The 22809-nt window shown below is 43.6% G+C and overlaps 1 protein-coding gene across 2 annotated transcripts; it reads left to right on the forward strand.

The window, feature by feature from the left end:
• Nucleotides 1-2476: 2476 nt before the first annotated feature.
• On the forward strand, nt 2477-22573 carry TUBA8 (tubulin alpha 8). 2 transcript variants are annotated; one of them, XM_081129340.1, is made up of 6 exons: nt 2727-2821; nt 10778-10826; nt 14917-15139; nt 16591-16739; nt 18213-18893; nt 21514-22573. In XM_081129340.1, the coding sequence occupies exons 3-6, from the start codon at nt 15112-15114 to the stop codon at nt 21805-21807; spliced, it is 1152 nt and encodes a 383-aa protein (XP_080985466.1). In that variant the 5' UTR covers nt 2727-2821; nt 10778-10826; nt 14917-15111; the 3' UTR covers nt 21808-22573. The 2 variants fall into 2 exon arrangements, with proteins under 2 accessions (XP_080985465.1, XP_080985466.1); XM_081129339.1 differs by lacking the exon at nt 10778-10826 and having other exon boundaries at nt 2477-2821.
• The last annotated feature ends 236 nt before the right edge of the window (nt 22574-22809 follow it).

Raw genomic sequence — 22809 nt, forward strand, 5'->3', positions numbered from 1 at the left:
ATAAAGTCTATGCACACTGGGGAGGCCAAGGTGCTTCATTCAGTCTACTGATTCAAACGTTAATCTCATCCAGAAACACCCTCACAGACGCACCCAGAATAATGTTTGACCAATTGTCTAGGCATCCCATGGCTCAGTAAAGTTGACACACAAAATTAACCATCATAGGGACTAAAATAGTATGTCCTTCCTTTTTTCAACACTACTACTTGGGGAGAAAGGCATAGGATGAAGGGGGATAGGGGAAGTTATCAATGAGATCCCATTTCCACAGTCAAATAATTACAAGGCAGAGGACTTAAAAACCAAGAAGAAGTGAACATTTTTTAATTCCAAAGACTCTAGGCCTCTTAGTCTGCCCTAGCTGCTGTAACAAAATACCATATACTGGGTGGCTTAAACAACGGAAATTAATTTTTTCACAGTTCTGAATGCAAGAAGTCTAAGATCAAAGTCCAGTAGGGTCAGTTTCTGGTGAGGCCTCTCTTCCTGTTTTGTAGATGGCCACCTTCTTTCTCTGCCCTCACATGGCCTTCTTCTGTACATATGTACTCCTGGTGTCTCTTCCTCTTCTTGTAGGGATACCACCAGTTCTGTTGAATTAGGGCTCCATTCTTATGACCTCATTTAACCTTAATTACCTCCCTAAAGGCCCTGTCTCCAAATATCTTGGGGGTCAGGGACTCAGCATATGAATTTGGGAAGAGGACACAATTCATTCCATAACAGCAACCCTTCTTTTTATCTCCCTGGAACAAAAAAATGCTGTATCTAGCAATTATGGTGTAGTCATGGCTCCCTCCATTCCTAAACCTCATAAAGGGAAAGATGATGAGGTTCAAAGGGCCTCATTATAATGAAAGACACTTTAATACCACCCTAATGGCTAGTATTATAATTTTTATCCTGAGACATTAAGAAATGTTCATAACATATTTGCTGGTTCACAAAAAGAACTTGAAAAATCAATTTGTTCAGCAATGTTTATTAAGTGTCTTTGTTTCTCTTGACTAGCTACTTTGATGGAGAGAACACAAAGCTGAATATGACAATCCTGCCTTCAAGGGGTTCCAATTCTGTAGGAATGTTTTAACACATACACACACATCTCTAGAATCCAAAGTAGAAAGTGATCAATATAATGGAAGAAGTCATAGACTATGGTATGGGGATTTGGAAGAGTGATAAATATATAGTTAATAGTCATTATTCTTTATTGAGCATTTATCATGTGCTTGGCAGTTAGCTTTATCATGATTCTCAGTTTTCAGGATCTTAGTTATGATGGACAAAGATTATAATATACTATTGTATGTATCAATGGGTAAAACATTATAAATGGTACTCTCAGATTCAAAGATGATTAAGATGTGTCCCATCTTCTAGAAATTCATAAATAGGAAAATATACAAATGGGTGGTCAGCAGAACAAATTGAAACATAAATAAATAAGTAAATAATCTCATTCTCTACTGGCCAGAGAATTCTCTGAGTTGTTGCAGGGAGAGTAAATCTGTATCTGTGCTTGGGAACTTAGAGAGTCACCATGTTTGATCAGAGCAGCTGATGTAGTAGTAGTATGTAGTAGTATCTTGCAGAAAAGCCACAAATTTGCTTGTAGTGACTTGGTGGTTGGTGGCCAGGTGCCTGATGAAGTTGGGAGAGAAGACAGGAGGTTAGTCACACATATCAGCACACATTGGTGGACAATTTTGCAGTGAGACCAAGAACTGATAGACAATCATCCAGCCCACCACCAAACTGGGGGGAGAGGAGGGAAAGTTGAGGGAGGTTCAAAACAGTGGTGAAAATCACAAGTGTGAAGAGAGGGTTCTTACCCAGGCCAGACCTTGTTCTCCCCACCCCTCTCAACTAGAGGGAAGGTGGGGGAAATCCCTTGCAGTTCAGTGTCATTTGTGTCCAGGAGACAAGTTCCTATTACCGGACAAAGAGGCATCCAGAACCCTGATTCATTCTGTACTTTCTGGATGTAAAAGTAGGCAGAGGGAGTGATGATAAATGGATCAAGAAACAGATTTGGAAATAATGGTGGAGGGGTTATGTACCCTGATAGAATAGTAGAAACAGGAACAAGTAAAATATTGAGCACCTGCTTTATAAAGTATGTTATCTCATTTAATTCTCCAATGACCAGGTAGGTCTTGATGTGGAAACAGGTTTCCAGAGCAGAAGTGCAACAACCTGCTCAAGCCCTCCTGAGCAGCAACAGCAGAGCAGAGCGTGGAGCCTGCCCTGCACCACCCCCACCACTTCTGTGCTCGCCTGGGTTGAGGGGGAATGCTATTAACTAAACCCTAACCACGTGCCTTTCCTGCCAGGGCCAGCCCTTCTTGGCAGCCCTGTTGCCCCGTTTGGCAACAGGAAGAGAATGAAGGTTTGGCAAGCGACGAACATTTTGTCTAACGGTATTTTCACACTTCTTTCCTAAGGAGCTGGAGTAATAACGGCCTGTATCCGGAGTGGAGGAGTGCTCTTTGATAATAGACCGGCTCCCTGGCGGAGAGGTGCAGAACCCAACAGCGCAGTTTCCATGGCGCCCCGCCAGATGGCTGCGCGCAGAGGCCCGGCGGGGTGGGGCCGAGCGCGGGTGGGGAGGAGCCACTGTGACCTCCCTGGGTTCCTCCCCTCCGCGGGCACTGTGATGCTGAAGAGCAGCTGCTGGCCCAGCATGTCAGTCCCCAGCCCCCTCCGGCCCAGTGTGTCACAGCAGCGGAGGCGGCTGTACCCGGAGCAGTTGGGGTGGGCAGGCCCAGCTGGGAGGCGCGCCGGCGGAGAGAGCGGGTGAAGAGAGGCCGAGATGGTGAGCCTGCGGCGCAGGGGCAGGGCCTGGGCGGGCACCCAGCCGAGAGCCCCGTCTATGACGGGGCTATCGGGTCCATCGCTTTGGATCTGTAGAGTCTGAAGTCTCCTGGGGCTGTCAGTTCAGGGGTGGGAGTCCGCACCTTGGGGGCGTAAGACACCTGGTGCCAGTACCATTTTTCGTGGAGAGAAAGTACTGATCTGGGGCAGGTCGTCCCTCAAAGGGATCTAATGGAGATTTGTGCACATGGGTGAAGTGAGGGAGGACATGGGAGCCCAGCGCAGGGCAGGGGAGATTCTGAGGGATCCCCAGATGGGCAGCTCAGAACAAGGGGAGAAGGGGCAATCCAGGGGTTCAGGATGGGCCCGTGGCTGGGGGAATGGGCGCAGTCAGCTTACTACACCCAACCAACCACGAGTGTCAGTGTCCCAGAATGTGACAGGGGACTTAGGGTATCACAGTCACCCCAGGCTTGGGCTAGTTCTCCTTTCCTGTCCCCACCATCTGGCTTGGGTTTGGGGCACTTACAATTTGAGCGTGCTCAGCTTCCTAGGCACTTGGAACCCACGCCAACTCCCCAGTTTTTCTAGCGGTCAGTCATAAGGACTTTGGCACATAGACGTCTCCCTCCGGCACGCCAGGGGAACTTGGACTTCTAGTTTTGTTTCCTACCCTGGCTTAGGGGGCTCAGAAAAGGCTTGGTTCCCCACGCAGCATCTGTCGCCTTTGGCAGACACGGATCTTGCTTGCTGCGGAGGAGGCCTCTCCGCACTCCTAGTTCCACCCTCAAGAATCCCTCCACTCACCCCACACCTGGGGTGGGTAACAGTCACCTCCAATCCACTTCTTTGTCTGCTTGGGAACCCAGAGTTTCCTGGTCCAGAGTCCTAGTATTTCAGCAGTAGGGAGGTGGGTTGGAAAAGCTGGGAGGGGCAGGGGGACAGAATAAGCCTGTCTCTGAGGCCAAGGTGAGGTTCCCTGGGCACTCTTGATTCAGGCAGACCACGGGAGAACCTCCCCACTTCCCCTGGCCTCTGCTCATTGAGGAAAGTGCCCAGAGCCTTCTGTCTCTGGCCCCAGCTCTGCTGTTTCTAGCTCCAGATCTGTCCAACACCCTCCCTCTTCTGAGCATGCTCCTGGACACACCTGGAAGATTTAAGAACTCAGGGATATTGGGAAAGTGGCTAGAGGAATCTGTTTCTGCCTGAAGCCCCTTGTGAGGGACCATAGAAGGAGCCCAGGCTGGGAGTTCAGAATTTTGGCTCCTGGTCTGCAGCTGTGTGACTTCAAGAAGGTCACTTAACCTCTCTGGACTTTTTTTCTCACCTACAATATAAAGAAAGGTTATGGTTCAGATTTGCAAGGCTCCACCTAGCTTTACTTTTTTGTTTTTTCTTTTCCATTGTAGTATCTTTATAGCAGCTTTACATAGTTATATGTACAGCAGTTATACATTTATACCAGTTGTCAACTATACATTTACTGGTGTGGTATTTGATTACTCTCTTTCTTCCACTAGACTGTAAGCTTCATGTTTTCAAGGAAACATGTTTGCTCACTATGGCCAAATGGGCATCGATTCTCTAACAAGAAAAAGAATATTTTCCCTGTCCTCAAGTACCCTGCAGGCTTACAGAAACCAGACTGGTGGTTGCCAGAGGGGAGGAGGGTTGAAGGGTGGGTAAAAAAGATAAAGGGACTAAGAAGTACAAAATGGTAGTTACAAAGTAGTCACAGTGATGTAAAGTACAGCACGGAATATGGTCAATAGTATTGTGATAACTGTGTGGTGCTAGGTGGGTATTGGAAATATCATGGGGAACACTTTGTAAAGTGTATGATTGTCTTAATCACTATGCTGTACACCTGAAACCAGTACAAAATAACAGTAAAAGTAAACTATAATTGAAAAAAATATTTTAAAAATTAATTAATTAAAAATAAACGAGCCCTACAGTCTTGTGGGAGAAACAGAATAAAGCAGCCATGGTGGTAAAGGATGTTCATTGCTGGGATGGGCATGAGCACAAGGTTAGAGCACACAGGACAGTCCCTAATCCAATAGTGGGGGTCCAGGGACACTTCCTTGAGCTGGTGACGTCTGCAGTAAGTGATAAAGGATGGGTCGTTGTTCAGGCACAGGGCAGCAAGTGTACCGCACGCCGTGGGGGCAGCAGGTGCAGATCCAGAGAAGCAAGAGAGAGTGTGCTGGCTTTAGGGAACCATAGTTACATACAGCAGGACATGGAGTGGGGCAGGGGAAAGATGGTGAGATGGGTCTAGACAGGCCAACAAGGTCTTCACTATAGCTTTAGAGGCTGGAAAGAGTTTGCATTTTGCCATGATGGAAGCTGAGAATCAGAAAATTTTAAAGCAGTAGAGTGCTTGATGGGGGTGATTTTATGTCATCTGGCAGTGCTGTGGAAAATGGAGTCAGAGAGAGGTGGCAGGACGAGAGGCAGGGAGACTGTGTAGGAGGCTGTTGCAGTGATCCAGGTTGAGAGCTGGTGGTGCCTGAACGAAAATCCTGGCAGGGAGATGGGCATTGGAACCATGTGAGAAGGTGCAGAGGAGAAGGGATGGTCAAGGAGGATCCCCACATTCCTGGCTCAGAAAGTGAGTGTGAGCTGCTGCCGTTCACTGAGGCAGAGGGAGCCCCAGAGGGGGATCCACTTAGGGAATAAAATGCAGGTTCTGTGTCAGACCTGTTGAGAGGAACCTGAGCTTAAATAGGTTTGGAAATTAGGAGAGAGAGCTCGGCTGGCTATACTGATTTAAGGTTGGACTGTGGACTTGATTAGATCACCCAGGGAGAGTGTGCCCCTGAGAAGGGACAGAACCTTAAGAGACATACGCGTTAATAAGTGGGTAGAGGGGACACTGAGAAAAAGCATCCTGGAGCCTTTAAGCTGTGAGGTTATGGGAAGCAGGAACTTGTCCTTATGTCTGTACCCACAATGCCTACCTTTACTTTTAAACTTTTATTATACAGAATTTCAAACATTAAAAAAGAGAATGGTATAATGAACCCCTGTATATGACTCATTCAATTTCAACTATTATCTACTTATGATGAATATTGCTTCATTTATTTTCCTTTCCCTCTCTCCCCATTATTTTGATGCAAATCCTAGGCAGGATACTCAAGATTTTATATTTAATATTTATAATATCTAGCTTTATAATTTTCAAAGTGCTTTCTCTTACATATTTTAATTTTTAGCTGAACATCTTAGTGACTTTCAGAGTGGAGCTTAAAGGAGGATTACAGGGGAGCCAAGAATCATAATCTAGTCCTCTGAGCAAACTTTGATGTGTATTCAGTAGGCACATTTCTGAAAATACCTGGAAAATAAAAAATTTAAACAGTAAAACCTTATTTAAATGTGCTAAAGAATTTGGATGTTTAAAAACTATAGTTGAATATATTGAAAAGAGAATGTGTTTTATTTATTTTGAAACATTGATTTTTGTATAACAGATTCTATTTAGAATATTTATGGCATGGGCAGCATTGTCTTGATGGGAAACCATTTTTTATTGACATTTCCCACTCACAGAACCTCTTTTGAAATGACACATCTGTAAATCTAGACCACAGAATTCCACCCTTGCAGAAAGGACTTTACCTCATGAGGTCGGGGATGCGGCTGGGGTCGGGTGGGTGGGGAGGCTGCCTCTCTATTATGGAGCATTAAATTCAGCATTTTTATAGGTTCTGGCCAAGAGATCTATAATTAACTCTATAACTGAGCATTCCTATCTGCTCTCAGTGTCCCTCTAGAAGCAGTGCTTCTAGAACTTAGATTCTTGACACCTTTTTTGGGAAGTGGTATGGAGAAACCTGGTCAGTTGCCCTGAGTCAAGCCTATGTCAATGATACAAGGGTTCAGAGAAAATGTCTGGTTAAGGGAGGTGAGAACATGTGTAACAGCCTCTTTAACTGCTTTCCTTCTGGACTGGGGAGCACCAGGCGAGTTTGGATGGGAATAGGCGTCAAATAGCAATAAAGAGCCTGTCTCCTGCAAAAATGGGCAGCTAAAGGGCAGAGTGTTCTGGGGACAAGATGACACTGCTTCTGTATCTGCTGTCCTCTGCAAACTGCCCCTTTGTAGGCAGGCATGGCTGAGTTCTGCAGGGTGTATACTTATATTTTGACCTCAGAGCACTGTTTGAGGTTTCCAAGGGGGTGCCAGTTACTGCTGTATCCTTCGTCCCTATCACTAAGTGCAGGTTCTTATAGAGATCACTGGGTATATGCCTCTGAGCAGTGGAGGGGCCTAATAAGCAGAGCTCCTCCAGGCCATGGCTGGGGCAAAGGTGCAGGGTGCATTTTCATAGGAAGCTACCAGAAGGGAGAGTCAGGGAGGGTTAATGCTGATGCTGAGGGTCCTTTCAGAGGGGACTCCTGAGTGACCCTGACAGGAAGATGAAAAGTTAAAAATAATTTTCAAGGAAGAAATACAGGGCCAGTGACGGGTGAGTGGGAGTATGTGGAGGAAGGAAGTGGACCAACTGCTCATTTTCCTTTAGGCCACGAAGGGTGTGATAATGCTATCTGCAGCCTTGACATTTTCCCTGTTGGTGTCTTCCTGTTAGAATTTCTCCCAGATAATGAGCTGTGGCAGAGAATGGGAAACAGAGTGGGCACTGTGTAAATCAGATGAACACTCCTTAACTATCTCCTGCACTTGTCCCCAATGTCAGTTAAAGCTCAAGGGCCTTTTGACATCACTGGGTCTCCTGCAGGGAGTCTGCTTACCCCTGCCATTCCTAATGTTGGTCTATGTCATCCCTGCTGAGACCCTAACTGCAGTGCTGCCTTCACTCATTGATGTGAATTTAGGCCAACTCCTTGTTCTTGCTGTTTCTGATTTGTTATCTATTATTTGTTCTGAATAATTCCAAATATGCTGTAATTGAAGGGTTTTGAGTAGAGATAATTAAAACAATTTTTGATGAGTCACATTTGTTCTCACTTTAATTATCTCTCTGTAACACTGTTGGAGCTATGTTTTACTTGCCATCTCTGACCTAGACCCTAAAGTTTAGGTGATTTATTGTCCCAGTCTGACAACTAGAAATAATTTGCTGTAATAATATGCTTCCTGAAAGCCATCGTGTGGCATCTGACCACACAGGTAGTCAGGGGTATGTGGACTGGTCTCAGGTTTTCACATACAGTGCTGGCCTGTGTCAGTTTTACTGTTTTGTGATACTTTAAAAACAGTTATTTAAGCCACAAATCCTCCTTCTGCAGAGGACTATGATTCAGTGATCTTAGTCCTCTGAAAAGAGAGCAAAAGGAAATGACTAATATTAAAGTAGAAATAATATAAGACTGACATAGGGAAAGGTTTCTTGCAGTGCAATTATAAAAGGGCTGTAAGGCTCTGGTTTCTCTTTTTGATGTTCTACAAAACATAGGCTCCTCTTCTTGTGGAGAATGGTCATAGGTGCACAGCTATCTCATCTGCTCTGCCCTTCATCAGCCTATGCCTCAAACAAACAACAGTTTGTGGGACCTGCCCTAAATTTCCCTACTTGTTCACACTGCTCCTAAATCTAACTAAAATGGTCATGTTCTTCAAGGTCTCTGCAAATATTCCTTCTCCAAGAAACCAATCCATGAGTTTTTTTCTTCTCTCTTTTTTTGAACTCCCATTGCCTCTTAGGCATTGGCCACTTTCCTTCTTGTTAAATAGGTGTGAGCTCTCTAGGGCAGGGTTTTCATGCTAATCATCCATTTATTATTGACGACCTGCTGTGTTCAAGCACTGTGCTCATTGCTGAGGATTCAGTGAATCAACAGGAGTTCCTTGCTCTCGCATAATTTACTCTCTCTACTAAGGAAGTCAGAAAATTGAAGAAGCAACTATTAAATGATGTGATAAAAGCTATGGTAGGGAAGAAAGGGATTGTGGGAACACATAGTAGGGGCTCTATGTTGGTTTGTGGTTTTCCAGACTTCCTGTATACAGGAAGTGACTTTTAATGAGAAATCAAGAAGGATGAATAGGAATTAGCTCAGTACCTTTTGATGCCATTTTGCACATAATTGCACAATAAATATTTGTTGTAGGAATGACAGAGTAGATAACTTTTGTAGTTATCCCAGCACTACGTCTGTGGAAGGGGTGTCTCAGTTTTCTTGAGGAAAGGAACTCCTCTATTAGATCTCTCCATCTCCCTCATCTTCAGCCCCTGCATTGCTGGGCAGAGAGGCTCCAGCAGCACAGAGGGGAACCCCTTCACCTCACAAAGTCTCAGGAGCCCATAACTGGTCTAAGCTCTACAAGCCCAGATTCAAAATAGAACTGAGAGAGAGAAATAGTGTAAGAGAGAAAGCATGAACTCTGATCGGCTAGAGAGAAGAATCTGAAATATGAACAAATATATGACTTAAATATCCTCTGCTGGGTCAGTTTACTCTCTGCTCTCCCCGCCCCCCCGAAACAGATTCCTAGTTCTATCAGAGAAGGATGACCCATTTTTTAAAGAGGCACTATCATGAGCCATTCTCAGTTTCTCTCTTTACTGGAGCTTTTTCTTGTTTGAAGTTTTGCCATACAGGCTCAACCTTGCGTTGATGTAGGTGTGGGTACAGCCCAGGACCCTGGAAGTTCAGAGTGCGGGTGAGGCAGGAAGGTTGTGGTATAAAGGGAAAAATTCAGGCCAAGTCAGAAGACCTGGATTCCAGTTCAGGCTCTTTTGCTACAGAGCTGTGAAATCTTGAATCTGTTCCTTTACCTTTTGAGCCTTGGCTCCTTTATCTGTAAAATGATGAGAAAGAAGTCTTATTTAGTGACCCTAGAGGCCAGTCCAGCTCAGGTATCCTGACCGTTCTGGGCTAACAACATCCCTGGCAGATGGATGACCTTCCTTGGGCATGACATCTTGCCTCCCAGAGTCACCAGCACTGGGTCGACTGTGCTTATCTCTGTAGAACTTCCAGGCAGGAGTGTAACTGAACACAAGTTTGGGTGCCTGCCACAATGAAAGCCAAACTCCTGAGAACAGGTGCTGGTGCGAAGGAAAGCAGTTTATTCAAGTACTGGCCACCTGAGAACATGGGGGACTCTCATCCCAAAGCCCGTCTTAACATCTCAGTGAAGGCAGGGGTCTTTATCAGGAGGGAGAGGGAAAGCAGAACAAAGAAATCAGAGGGGGAGTGGTTGAAAGTTCTCGTGTCAATCAGCATAGTCCATTTTGATGATTATCTCAAAACTGGTCAAGCAGAGGTTTAATTTTTTTGTATTATTTAAAAACACATTTTATTGATTTTTAAAGAGAAGAAGGGAAGAGAGAGAGATATAGAAACATTAATGATGAGAGAGTCATCATTGATCGACTGCTTCCCCGGACTGGGGATTGAGCTTGCAACCAGGGCACGTGTCCTGACCAGGAATTGAACCTCGATCTCCTGGATCCTAGGTCGATGCTCAACCACTGAGCCATGCCCAGCTGGGCCGGAGGTTCAGTTTTTATGGTTGAGAGTCAGCAAGTCTCCTGGAGCCAGAATGTCCAGTTGCTGGAGTCAGCCTTCTTCCTCGAAGCTAGTTTCTGTAATATGCTTAAAATGCCATTAATGTTATATGACAAACTGGGCCTTTGTTTTAAGGCATATATCCTGTTCCCTGATCTGGGAAGAAGCATTTTTCATTATATGTTATTTAATCAGAAGGTTATTTTGCTGGTTAGCATAAGATTTCATATATCCTCTGTAATAGGAGGATGGGGACAGTGATGAAGCCAAGTGACTAGGGAGGTCTACCCCAGTGCCTGAGCTGGAGGAGTGCCATGGAGGAACTTTGGGCTACTACTTGTGTGTGTAGAGTTGGAATGCTGAGTAAGGGTTCTGATCTTAGTGCTCCACATGGGCTCATGGAACTTTTAGTGTCACTTGTGATTTCTTTGTGTAACTTTAAAATTCTTTTTTGCCCTGACAAATGTTAGTTGAATAGATGACTAAGTGAAATGGGACAGGAAGAGCCTTCAGGATAAGGTAATTATCATCAGTAGACTCCCTACCCCTGCTCTTCCTCTGTTTCCCTTCTTTAATTTTTTTCTTTTTTGTTTGAAAATTTCAAACCTTCAGAAAAATATAGTAGTATAATGCCACCCATATATCATCTATATTTAATAATTATTATATTTATGCTATATTTACTGCTGTGTTTGTTGAAGTATTTTAAAGTAAAATAAAAGTGATATGACAGTTTACCCCAAATGCTTCAAAAATAAGTCTTAAAAAAAAAGCATTTTCATATTTAACTGTACTTTCATTATCATGCTTAACAAAATTAATCAATTTCTCTATTTGTCTCCCAAATATTTTGACTTGTTCAAACCAGAATTCAAAGTTTACATACATGTAGATGTTATGCTTCATAAGTTTCTTTTCATATTACCCTTATTTTTCATGAATTAAAAAGATTGGACCAATTGCCATGTAGAATGTTCCACCTTCTGGATTATTTTTATTGTTTTCTCATGTCACTTATTGCTCTGATCCCTGTGTTTTCTATTAAATGGAAGCTAAATCCAAGGGTTTAATAGATTAAAGACTGAGTATTTCTCTTTTTTTTAATCTTCACTGGAGGATATTTTTTCCATTATTTTTTCAGAGAGAGTGGAAGGGAGAGAGGTTGGGAGGGAGAGAGAGAGAATGAGATTGAGAGAGGTGAACATTGATGTGAGAGAGACACATCAATTGGTTGCCTCCTGCTCATGCCTTGACTGGGGTGGAGCCTGCAACTGAGGTACATGCCCTTGGCCAGAATTGAACCCAGGACCCTTCAGTCAGAGGGCTGACGCTCTAACCACTGAGTCAAACTGGCCAGGGCAAGACTGAGTATTTATGACAAGTATTCCTCATGGGTGGTGCTATGTATTTCACATTGTATCACATTAGGAGGTCCTTACTGTTCATTTTTCTCACTATTAGCAGTGTTAAGATTGATCCCAGTATTAGGCTGGTGACCATTGTGGTTACTTTTACCCCTCCTGACCTGTAAGTAACAGTGATTCTTTGGCACTACTTGAATATCCAGCTCCCCATCATCCTTTCACTTCATGGTGTTGGCATCCTTGTTCAAATCAATTATGTAATTAGAAACTGTAATATGGCAATTTCTTTTTATTTATTTATGTTTTTATTTATTGATTGATTTTAGAAAGAGAGAAACACTGATTCGTTGTTCCACTGATTTATGCATTCATTGGTTGCTTCTTGTATGTGCCCTGACTGGAGATTGAACCCACAACCTTGGCATGTTGGGTCAACGCTTTAACCAACTGAGATACCCAGCCAGGGCCTGGCAATATTTCTTAATATATCATTCCTTCTACATTGATTAGTTGACACTCTTCTGTTAAAAAAAGAGAGCTTTCCCTCATCAACAAGGCTGTTTGGATGGGGAAAAATGAATTTTATTTAGGGCGGTTTCCTTTTTTTCACAATACTAGGGACTTGTGGATTTTTATATATGCCCTATTTCAATCAAGTACTGTTAATCTTTGTTTTGATGCTCAGTGTGTTTCATCTTTGACTGTGGGAGCTCCTTCAAGTTGGTTTCTGAGATATTTCTACATCATCCCAATCTGTGTTTGTGTCTGTGCTTTCAGGGATCATTGCGTACATGCCTTGCCCCAGCCTTGGTTCCAATTAGTGGGGACAGATGTATGGAGAGAGATCTTCTGTTTCCTTTGATTGGTGTGGCCATTTTTGGGTTTTGGAAGCACCTATGAACCTATCAATTATTTCCAAGTCTATCTTATTCCTCCAGTTACTCTTGTGAATCCATTTTATAGGGAAAATAGTTCTTCCTAAGGGTGTGTGTGTGTGTGTGTGTGAGAGAGAGAGAGATTGATTCGATGGTTTTCAAGTCCCTAAGATCTTTTACTGTTCCTCTTGTGATCTTTCATCTTCTTTAAATATCCCTGCATCTTTGCCAAAAAGGCCCAGAGTGTTTCAGAAGGGCAGGCTGACTGGAGACCAAGCTGCCCCACAGATAGGCCTGGAGGATGGTTGGGGTGTGGTGGTGGTGAAGGGGCAAGGCTCAGTAGGCTAGAGGTCGGGACCACAGAGGATGCGGTGACCTAGAATGAAGATATGTAAGATGAGGCTTCTTTTAGGCTTTTCCAATGTTCCTTCAGCTTTAGATACCTCCTTAGGAAGCCACGGCTGCATGCTGGATGTGAAGATGTAGTTTGGTTGCTAACAGCTGGTTGTGGGTAGTTCCTGGGTTGTGGGACACTGCTGTTCTTAGGCCAGAACTGAGTCCTCAGGTGAAGAAAGAAAATAGACTTCACAATAAAAGTGAGTGGAATGAGGACCTGAAGTCTCTATCTTTCTACTTGTCTCTTTCATGTGGAATATAAAACTACAAGGTAGAATAATGAAATTGATGTTGGTAAAGATGACAACAATAACCATGGCTAACTTATTATTTTCAGACAAGGGGAGGTTAAGTAACTCAGCCAAGGTCACATAGCAAGTAAGTTAATACAGCAAGATTCAGACCTGGGGGTGTGGGCAACACTGTGAGTGAAGCCTTTCCCTGGACACCAGGTTCATGGAAAAGCAGCTGAGTTGTAATCCTTGCCTGGCTGTATTATCTACTGGCTGTTGTGAACACCTGTACTCTATCCTCCCAAAGGCAAGGGCATAGAGACAGGTGTAGTTTTGGTGTTTATTTGGAAAACTGAACTAGGGAGCAGTGGGTCCTGACAGCCTCTGACTCTTTGAGACGTTACTCAGAGCAGCCACTTTGCTCCCATGCCTAGAGAACTTCCAAGTTCCCAGGAGTCCTATATTCTGACCTGTACTCAATGTGTTTCCATGACCAGCCAAGTGCTCTGGAGGCTTTGCGCCTGGCTTGGGTTACCCGGAGATGGAAAATGCCAGGTAGGGTCATGGATAAGAATAGAAACCCACAGATCAAGCACATGCTTTCCTGTTGGGCTCTGGTGGGAGTCATGGGCAGTTACAGGCTTCCCTACAGGTGGGTTGTGGTAGGGGAGATGAGGCCTTCCTCCAGCAAAACCCCATGGTTGGTTTCTATTCACACACACACACATTCACATACTCACATACTCACACACTTATTCTTACACACCCCCACCCCCACCCCCACACTGCCTCTGAAGCTGTTAGTGCTAGGATCAACCAGGTAATTGTGACTTCACATCAGAGTAACACAGAGGTAAGGACACTCTAAAGGTCAGCTTTATTTAACACTTGGCCAGACATAGGCAAGGAAATAGGTTATGGTGGCTACAGAGAAATTTTCCAACTTCTCAGAGTTCAGGAAGAGCCTAATTTATATGTTCCCAATTTTCCCTTGCTGATATACCAATATTTATTTTTTTTAAATGAATTAATATATTTTATTCAACTCAATATACCCAACATATTTTAACATGAAATTAATATAAAAACTATGAATGAGATATTTTGCCTTCCTTTTCATAATAAGTTTTGAAACCCTGTGTGTGTTTGACATTTATAACACGTCAGTTTCAGGTGCTCAACCCTTTCGTATTCCTATGTTTGTGATTAGAACACTAACTATACCCATGATATACACCAAAGTATATGCCTTCCATGAATGTTTATCTGCTCTATGATATTCTGAGACTGCGTGTGTCTGTGCCTGTTGTCTAGGAAAGTCAGGGTTTAGGCACAGATATGAATGCTATCGTTGTGTACAGTAGTGAATTTAGGGATAGTTTCTTCTGTTATCACTGGTTCTTTCTTTGACCTCCTTCATCAGCACAGAAGTCTCATGGTTTAGAATTAGTCCCTTGTTTCATTTGTGCAATTGTCCCCTTTTTTCTTTTCTTGGTACAAAGGATTAACTTTAGAAAGCAACCTTTAGAGCAAACCACAAAATTGTTCTTCAGAGCTGATTCTTGGTCCCAATGCAATGGCACTCAGACACCTGGACCTCAGACCCTGGTTCTGGGTTGGGGAGATAGACATCCTGTGAGTTGAATGCCAGGAAAGACAAGTCCTCAGATGTGGGGGATACAGGACAAAAACATGGCTGGGTCCTAGGGCTCTCTGACCATATTCTGCACTCTCCCCACAGAGGGAATGCATATCAGTCCATGTGGGTCAAGCAGGAGTTCAGATTGGCAATGCCTGCTGGGAACTCTTCTGCCTGGAACATGGCATTCAGGCAGATGGCACCTTTGGCACCCAAGCCAGCAAGATCAGTGATGACGACTCATTCACCACCTTTTTCAGTGAGACTGGCAATGGGAAGCATGTGCCCAGGGCTGTCATGGTAGACCTGGAGCCTACTGTAGTAGGTGAGTATGGGATAGGACCCTCCCCACAGAAAACAACATGAGACTGTGAAGCTTTGTCCATGATTCTAAGGAAGCAGAATATCTAACTGGAAGGTGGAGATGGCTTAGCTAGAGCCCTTTTGCTCCCCATGATGTCTGTCAGTTCCTTGAATTTTCCACAGTCTTGGGGAGCTCACAATAGGAACCAAGACTCTGCTCTCCCATCACAGCTCTATACTGTACAAACAAAATGCCCTATACTTAAACCTGTGGAGACAGAAAAAATTGTCAAGATTGCTTAAAATATACTAAGGGTAAAAAATACAAATGATTTTAGATATTATAGGAAGGCCCCAGATAGTCAATTTCCTGAAGTATATGTTTCTGATTCTGTAATAATTGCAACCTTTTCTCATGGATTTGATATCACTTGCAAAGTCTGGCACACAAAATGGAGTAATAGCAGGCATATTCTCTTACAGCCAGAGGTGGCTAGAGTCCTAGCATGAACCTCATTTGGATCTTAGAAAACAAGAGTTCAGGTCTCTCCTTGAGTCCTCCCCCACAAGCACCACTTCCCTGGATCTGACCCCTGGGTCAGTCAGGATTTCCTCAGTTCCAAGGCTGGCTCAACAAGCAAGGGTTGGATGTTTCACAGAGATGTCTGGGCAAATGTCTGTAAGGTCTGAACACTAATTTTTAGGCAGAGCCAACTCCAGGCACTCCAGCCATTGGGTACTTTGTACAAATACAAAAAATGCAGATTACCCTCACGGGCCAACATGCAAATGGGTACTTTCTCTGGGGGAGTAAGAAACCCTTGAAAGGAAGAGGAGGTATAGTTGGGGCCTGGTGCTTCTGGTCTGCTATGTGCCCACTTCATGTGGACCCTTAAAGGTGAGCAGAGTCCTCTTGACAACCTCTCTAGGGCTCCTGCAGCTCTAGAACCCCGAGCATGGCTTTGCTTCAAAGTCCTTCTAAAGTATCTCTAATGCCTGGCATATATTATTACCATCTTGAGGTGGAGGTTGGTGGGGATTATTCCTGGGAGAGCCTAGGAACTGGGCAGATCACCCTGAATCTTTCTCTGTGTCCCTAGAACATTTTAATGCAAGTGAAATCAGGTTGAGTTTGGGGATAACTTTGCAGCATGAAAGAAAAAATAAAAGGGAAAAAGGAAGGAGTGGCAATTGAGTTTAGTGTTCAGTGAGCTTTGTGAACCTAAGGCTTTTAAAGTTCCAGTCAGGAGAGCAGTTGGCTTCTCAACACTTGATTGAGTCACTGGCTTCTGGTTCTTTTAGTGCCTATGTCACCTGGGAATTATCTTAGCCTTTTGCAGATTTGTTACAGGGTTGTCTGGCTTCACCTCAGTAGAGTTTTACAGGTAGGGAAGTGAAGACCCAGAAGGGTGTTATATGGTAATCGAATGGGAATGGAGGTAGTAAGACCCAATGATTCCCCTCTCTTGGTAGATGAAGTTCGGGCAGGAACCTACCGCCAGCTCTTCCATCCAGAGCAGCTGATCACAGGAAAGGAGGATGCAGCTAACAACTATGCCCGGGGCCACTACACAGTGGGCAAGGAGAGCATTGACCTGGTGCTGGACCGCATAAGGAAGTTGGTAAGTGTTTATAAGGGCAGGGGACTGGTGAATCAGGCTAAAGTGAATAGGCTTAGACTTATAGCCCTCTGAGCAGAATGGGTGGAGGCATATGGCCCTTGACTACAGGATAGAGCTCCTAAGATTTGGGAATTCCTGCTTATGTTCTGTAAGAAGCATTCACAGGGATGGTGCCTTTTCCTCCATCTGGACATCATGGACTACCCTACAGGTTGATGCCCCATTAATACTTATTGATCCTCTATGGCAGTGTCTAGGGGAAACTCCACGTATAAGGAAGGCTAAGCTCTTTGCTTGTTGGAAGCATAGATTAACAAAGCATTAAACTTGGGAGAGAAGAAGAAGTGATCGTTGATACATTTTAGTACTTACAAATGCCATTATGAATGTTGATTAAATATATTCCTTAATTTAATCCCCTTAATAATGATATGAAGGAGGTCACTTCCCTGTACTTTACAGATGAAGAAATTGAGGGCCAGGGTGGTTCAAAAACTTAGGCCAGGTCACACAGCTAGAAAGTGGCAGATTTAGGATTTAAACCAGATTGGTTTGACTAGAAAGCCCTAGTTGTAGAGTGGTCACTATCTACTTGAATGCTCATTTCCTTATCTGTCCAGTGAAAAAGGGGGGACTTGATCAAGGGTTCCTGGGAGCTAAGGATGCCAAATTTTTTATATGCTCACCTTTTCAATTTAGAGAAGGGGTCATAATAATCATCAGTCTCAAAGGTGTCTGATCCCCCAAAGTTCAGAACCATTGGACTTAATGGTCATAGATTATACCCAATGGGAAAGTTCTATGAATCTATGAATACTCTTAATTCTGATAGGCACTGACATTGAGTATTTACTGCATGTCAAGTCCTTGCTTGGCATATTATGCTATCTCACTTAATTATCACAATAACTGTATGAGATGAGTGTATTTTGTATGGCCCCACTTTAACCAAGAAGCAACAGAAGTCTGGAGGGGTTCAATAACTTGCTTAAGTTTGTACAACTGGGAAATGGCAAATTTATATTAAAAATCAGGTTATCTGATTCTATTTATATTTCTGAAATTGTTTCCCTGAGCCACCTTCCAAGGTTGGGCTGAGATGTGTATGTCAGTAGTTTCCACAGAATCAAATGATGAAGTCAGGTGAGTTGGGGGCTCTCAAAGGGGGTAGGCATTAACCACCGTGGTTCTGAAACTCTCATTCTTGGTTCAACAAAGCCACTGGACCAAAACCCTCCGCTACCTAGAGGCATGTGCATGTATAGTTTGCCGCCCCATATTTTAGCTAGTCCTCCCAAGATCAATCCAATTCCTTTGTGTTTCCTTACCCCATCAAGGCTGCTTTGATTTCAGCCACATAAAAATGTTGAGGGATGGAGTGGGGCAGACAGAAGGGTTGCCTGCCTTTGTTCACATGAGGGTATTCTTGGAAACTTGTCTTCATGGTTTCTTCTCATGTCTTACTCTCTCAAGACAGATGCCTGCTCTGGCTTGCAGGGTTTCCTGATCTTCCATAGTTTTGGTGGGGGCACTGGTTCTGGCTTCACTTCTCTGCTGATGGAACGCCTCTCTCTGGATTATGGCAAGAAGTCCAAGCTAGAGTTTGCTATCTACCCAGCCCCCCAAGTCTCCACTGCAGTGGTTGAGCCCTACAACTCTATCCTAACCACCCACACCACCCTGGAACATTCAGATTGTGCTTTCATGGTAGATAATGAAGCCATCTATGACATCTGCCGCAGGAACCTAGACATTGAGCGCCCCACCTATACCAACCTCAACCGCCTCATCAGCCAGATTGTGTCCTCCATCACTGCCTCTCTCCGCTTTGATGGGGCCCTTAATGTAGACCTCACTGAGTTCCAGACCAACCTGGTTCCCTACCCCCGCATCCACTTCCCACTGGTCACCTATGCACCCATCATTTCTGCTGAGAAAGCCTATCATGAACAACTCTCCGTGGCTGAGATAACCAGCTCCTGCTTTGAGCCCAATAGCCAGATGGTGAAGTGTGACCCGAGACATGGCAAGTACATGGCCTGCTGCATGCTCTACCGCGGGGATGTGGTGCCCAAAGATGTGAATGTCGCTATTGCTGCCATCAAGACCAAGAGGACCATCCAGTTTGTAGACTGGTGTCCCACAGGCTTCAAGGTGAGAGCTGATGACTTATGGAGGAGATAGACAACTAGAGAAGCAGAGGTAGACTACCAAGGATGGGGGAGAAAGATGTGTAAACTCCAGGTCTTGGACTGATATACAATTCCATGGGTACTTCAGGCTTTATGGAATGATATGGGAAGAGGGGCTTAAGCCAAGTGTAACATTAATTTAATTAATTAATGGAGTAAGTCACCCACTCATTTTATTTATTTTAGGTGAGGGGGGAATTTATTAGAAAGGATTAGAAAAAGAAGGGTAGAGGCACTATTGCAATAGAGAGATTTCTACAGCTCCCATCCTAAGATCTGCATGCATTTCACAGGTCAGGTAGAAAAGGATGTTTCTTTTATAGAAAGGAGTGGACAAGCTAGAATGAACAGGTGTGGGCAAATGGGATGAACATGATTAAGGGGTGTAGTTAGTTGTGACCTGACAATAGATTAGAAAATGGAGCTAACCAAATTATTCAAATTGCCAAAGAAGTGTAATTCCTTCCTCTTAACAAAAGATGTGTTCCTCTCTTAATTTATTGTGAAAAATTAAATATTCTTGGGGAGATGTGGAATATCAAGGGAAGACCCCTGGATCACAGGGCTGGTTGAATATTGAATGTTGATAAAGCCACCCCTTTGAGTTGTACTGGCCGGGCATGCAGTTGGCTCTGAACATGTGAACTGGTTGATCATTTTGGCCTGTGTTCCATGGTCTTTAATCAGATTCCACCAGCAAAATAACTACCACCATTTACATTAATTAGTACTTCCCAGACAGGCCTTTAATAATTCAGAGGTTTACTGAGCACCAGACTGGAGATAGTGATGAACATGTCTCAGTTTTTCCCTAGTGGGACTTACAAAAACAAGGCACCATATGCCAACCTCTTGGCTGACCTATTTGCCTATGAAGCTCTGACCTTGCTGATCTGCTGAGTAAGGAAGTGTAGCATTCTTCCTCACTGCTCTACTAGCTACATACATAATCTCTTTTTCCAAGACCCTGCCTATTTTATGTGCCAGTTCTGGTTACTATTGTGAAAATGGTCAAGCTCTTAAAAAAAATGCACTTCTTTTTTCTTTTTCAAATGGAAAAAAACAACAAAACATGCTAATAGGAAAATGAATAAGAAAAAAGTAGAAAAAATGAGATGTGAGGGTGGCAGGGAAATTAATATAAAGGAGATCCTCCGCTTTCCCCGGTCATTTTCTCTTCTTTATTTTAAGCTGAACCTTTGGGGTTATTCCAGAAAGATTATGTAGTGCCATCAACTTGATCTGCTTTTCAGAAAAGCATAGGCTGTGGGGAAGATGTTGCTGAACTTCCTCCTCTTTCATCCTTCCCAAGGGTGTTTGTCTCCACTTGACTTAGGTCAAGGGACACTATTGTTCAAAAAAGAGAGTTGGCTCCAGGCAACAAGTTTTTGCTGATCAGGGCTAGATCTAGGAAAATATGTAATGTGGCTGAGTTCATATTCATTGCCCTTCCCCTTCTCATTTTTGGTCTTTGCCCCTGCCTTAGCATCACCTTTATCACTAAGATGTCACTTTTGTCTAAGAGGAATGGTAGACCTTTGTGAATCCATTTAATGGGTTAACCACCTTGGCTGTATAGCCTGCTGCCACTCCCACCTCCACCTCTCAAGAGAACATGTATTTTAAAGCTATGAATTGAAGAGATTGGAAATTAATGCACTGTGGCCTGGGTAGAAGAGGTATTTTTTGGATGGCACCATGGATCTCAGTGTACCATAAGTATTATCACAGTTTGTCACTTTAGATTTCTTCCAGGTTCCTACAGTTCTAGATTTGGCTTTGGTTTGAGATGTGTGTGGGGAAAAGAAAGATTTCTAGTATAGTAGCCCTACTATAAGATTGAGCTGGATTTGCTTGGTGGACCCTGCCATGCTATCAGAACTGGGAAGTAGGCTTGTTCAGGCAAGAGTTTTAACTAACTTTCTTTGCTTGGAGTCCTTGCTTTTCTTCTAATAAGCACCACTCCTTAGAGAAACAGGGCCTGGTTAACACTAACACCATTGCCAGGGCCTTTCGGATCTTTTTATTTATTGCTCTGGAATATCTCCATGACCTTTTAAACAGCCCTTGACCCTTGGCAGAGAAATTTCCCCAAATTTACTGACAACATAACTAAAAGGAACTTCAAATGATCATTTGGGAAAGAATAAACTGTATAATAATTTCCAGTCTAGAAATTAATTTGCCTCTAAAAGGTAATCTATTTCCCTTTTAGAGATAAACATGTTTTGTACACCTCCCCACAACTGCATTCATTACTTTCATTTGTCTACTTGAATATCCCCACAAACATTTCTATTTCTGTTCTTGTTTTTGTCTTTACCAGTCTTTAGATTCTCTAGTCCTTCCTCTTGAATTTGCCTGTACCCAATCCCACTCACTTTTACATTCTCAGCACTCACTTCTCTCTACCTGCCTGTTTCCCAACCTCCTGCTCCCCTCTTTTCACCCCCAGCCCTGCAGTCCCATGCTCATACCTGCGCCTGAGTTCTGCTCCCACATCATGTGATGAGGTTGCCCCATCACCAGTCACTCTTTGGCTGCCCTTCTTTTGTTGATCCTCCTCTTTCTCTGTTCCTCAGGTGGGCATCAACTATCAGCCACCCACTGTGGTGCCAGGAGGGGACCTGGCCAAAGTCCAGAGGGCTGTCTGCATGTTGAGTAACACCACAGCGATTGCAGAGGCCTGGGCCCGCCTTGACCACAAATTTGACCTCATGTATGCCAAGCGGGCCTTTGTCCATTGGTATGTTGGAGAGGGAATGGAAGAAGGAGAATTTTCTGAGGCCAGGGAGGACCTGGCTGCCCTGGAGAAGGATTATGAAGAAGTGGGGACTGATTCATTTGAAGAAGAAAATGAAGGGGAGGAATTTTAAATATACATGTTCCTCTTGGCTGTGTCTCTTTATTTTGCTGCTCCACTCCAAGCACATGTAACTATTCTAGGAGTCATAGATGACACTCCCAGCATGATCTCTGCTTAACACTAGTACCTTTGGGTGCCTGGGCTGAAAATGGATGCTGTGCTCTGTCAGATCCTCCCTTGGGTAAAAGCAACTTTGTGTCAATAAAGAAAATGAGAGTCACTGTCTCTGGGTTAAGGTGAAGCCAAGTTACACATGTGATGGGACCTATCAGGAATTTAAATTCTGGATTAGGCTGTGCTCACCCTGAAACACAACCTGCTGGTCAGGGAGTGGTAAAATACTAGGGAAAGGAAAGATCTGGGCATTGGAAAGATCCTGAGAAGGGAGTAACACTGTTCTAAAAGCAGTTGAATTAGTGAGGAACAAGACAGACATATCTCCTGCCCCGGTAAACACAGAAAGAAATGAGATAATTCAGATAGTGTTAATATGAAGTAAACAAACAGTGGTGAGAAGTGCATGAGAGAATACAGTCAAACCTCGCTTCTCAACTGTATCCCATCTCGAATAATTTGCTTCTCAACCTGACAACCCTTTCATGCTGATACCTATATGATGAATCACACATCTTTCAGGCAACAAAGGAGTGAATGTGTGAGTATGAGTCAATTTACCACTAAACCTCATGTTGTTAACATCTCAGGAAATTGTGCTGTGAATATTTTTGTGTTTTTTGCTTTTGTTGCTGCTTATTAAAGTTTCATTTTTTACTGTACATTTCCTTTCCTTTTTGTTAAATTTTCATTTACATTTCATGTCCTTTTTGTTTTTAAAGTGTTTATAGATTAAACAGTACATTAGACATGTATATAAGAAAGGTTAAAAGGGGGTCTGGGACAAATTAATTTACATTATTTTTAATGGGGAAAAATAATTCAGTTTTCAAACAAATCGCTTCTCAAACAGCCTTCCGTAACAAATTAAGTTTGAGAACTGAGGTTCCACTCCTTT

Source organism: Miniopterus schreibersii, assembly GCF_964146895.1.
Source record: "Miniopterus schreibersii genome assembly, chromosome: 2".
NCBI lineage: Eukaryota > Metazoa > Chordata > Mammalia > Chiroptera > Miniopteridae > Miniopterus > Miniopterus schreibersii.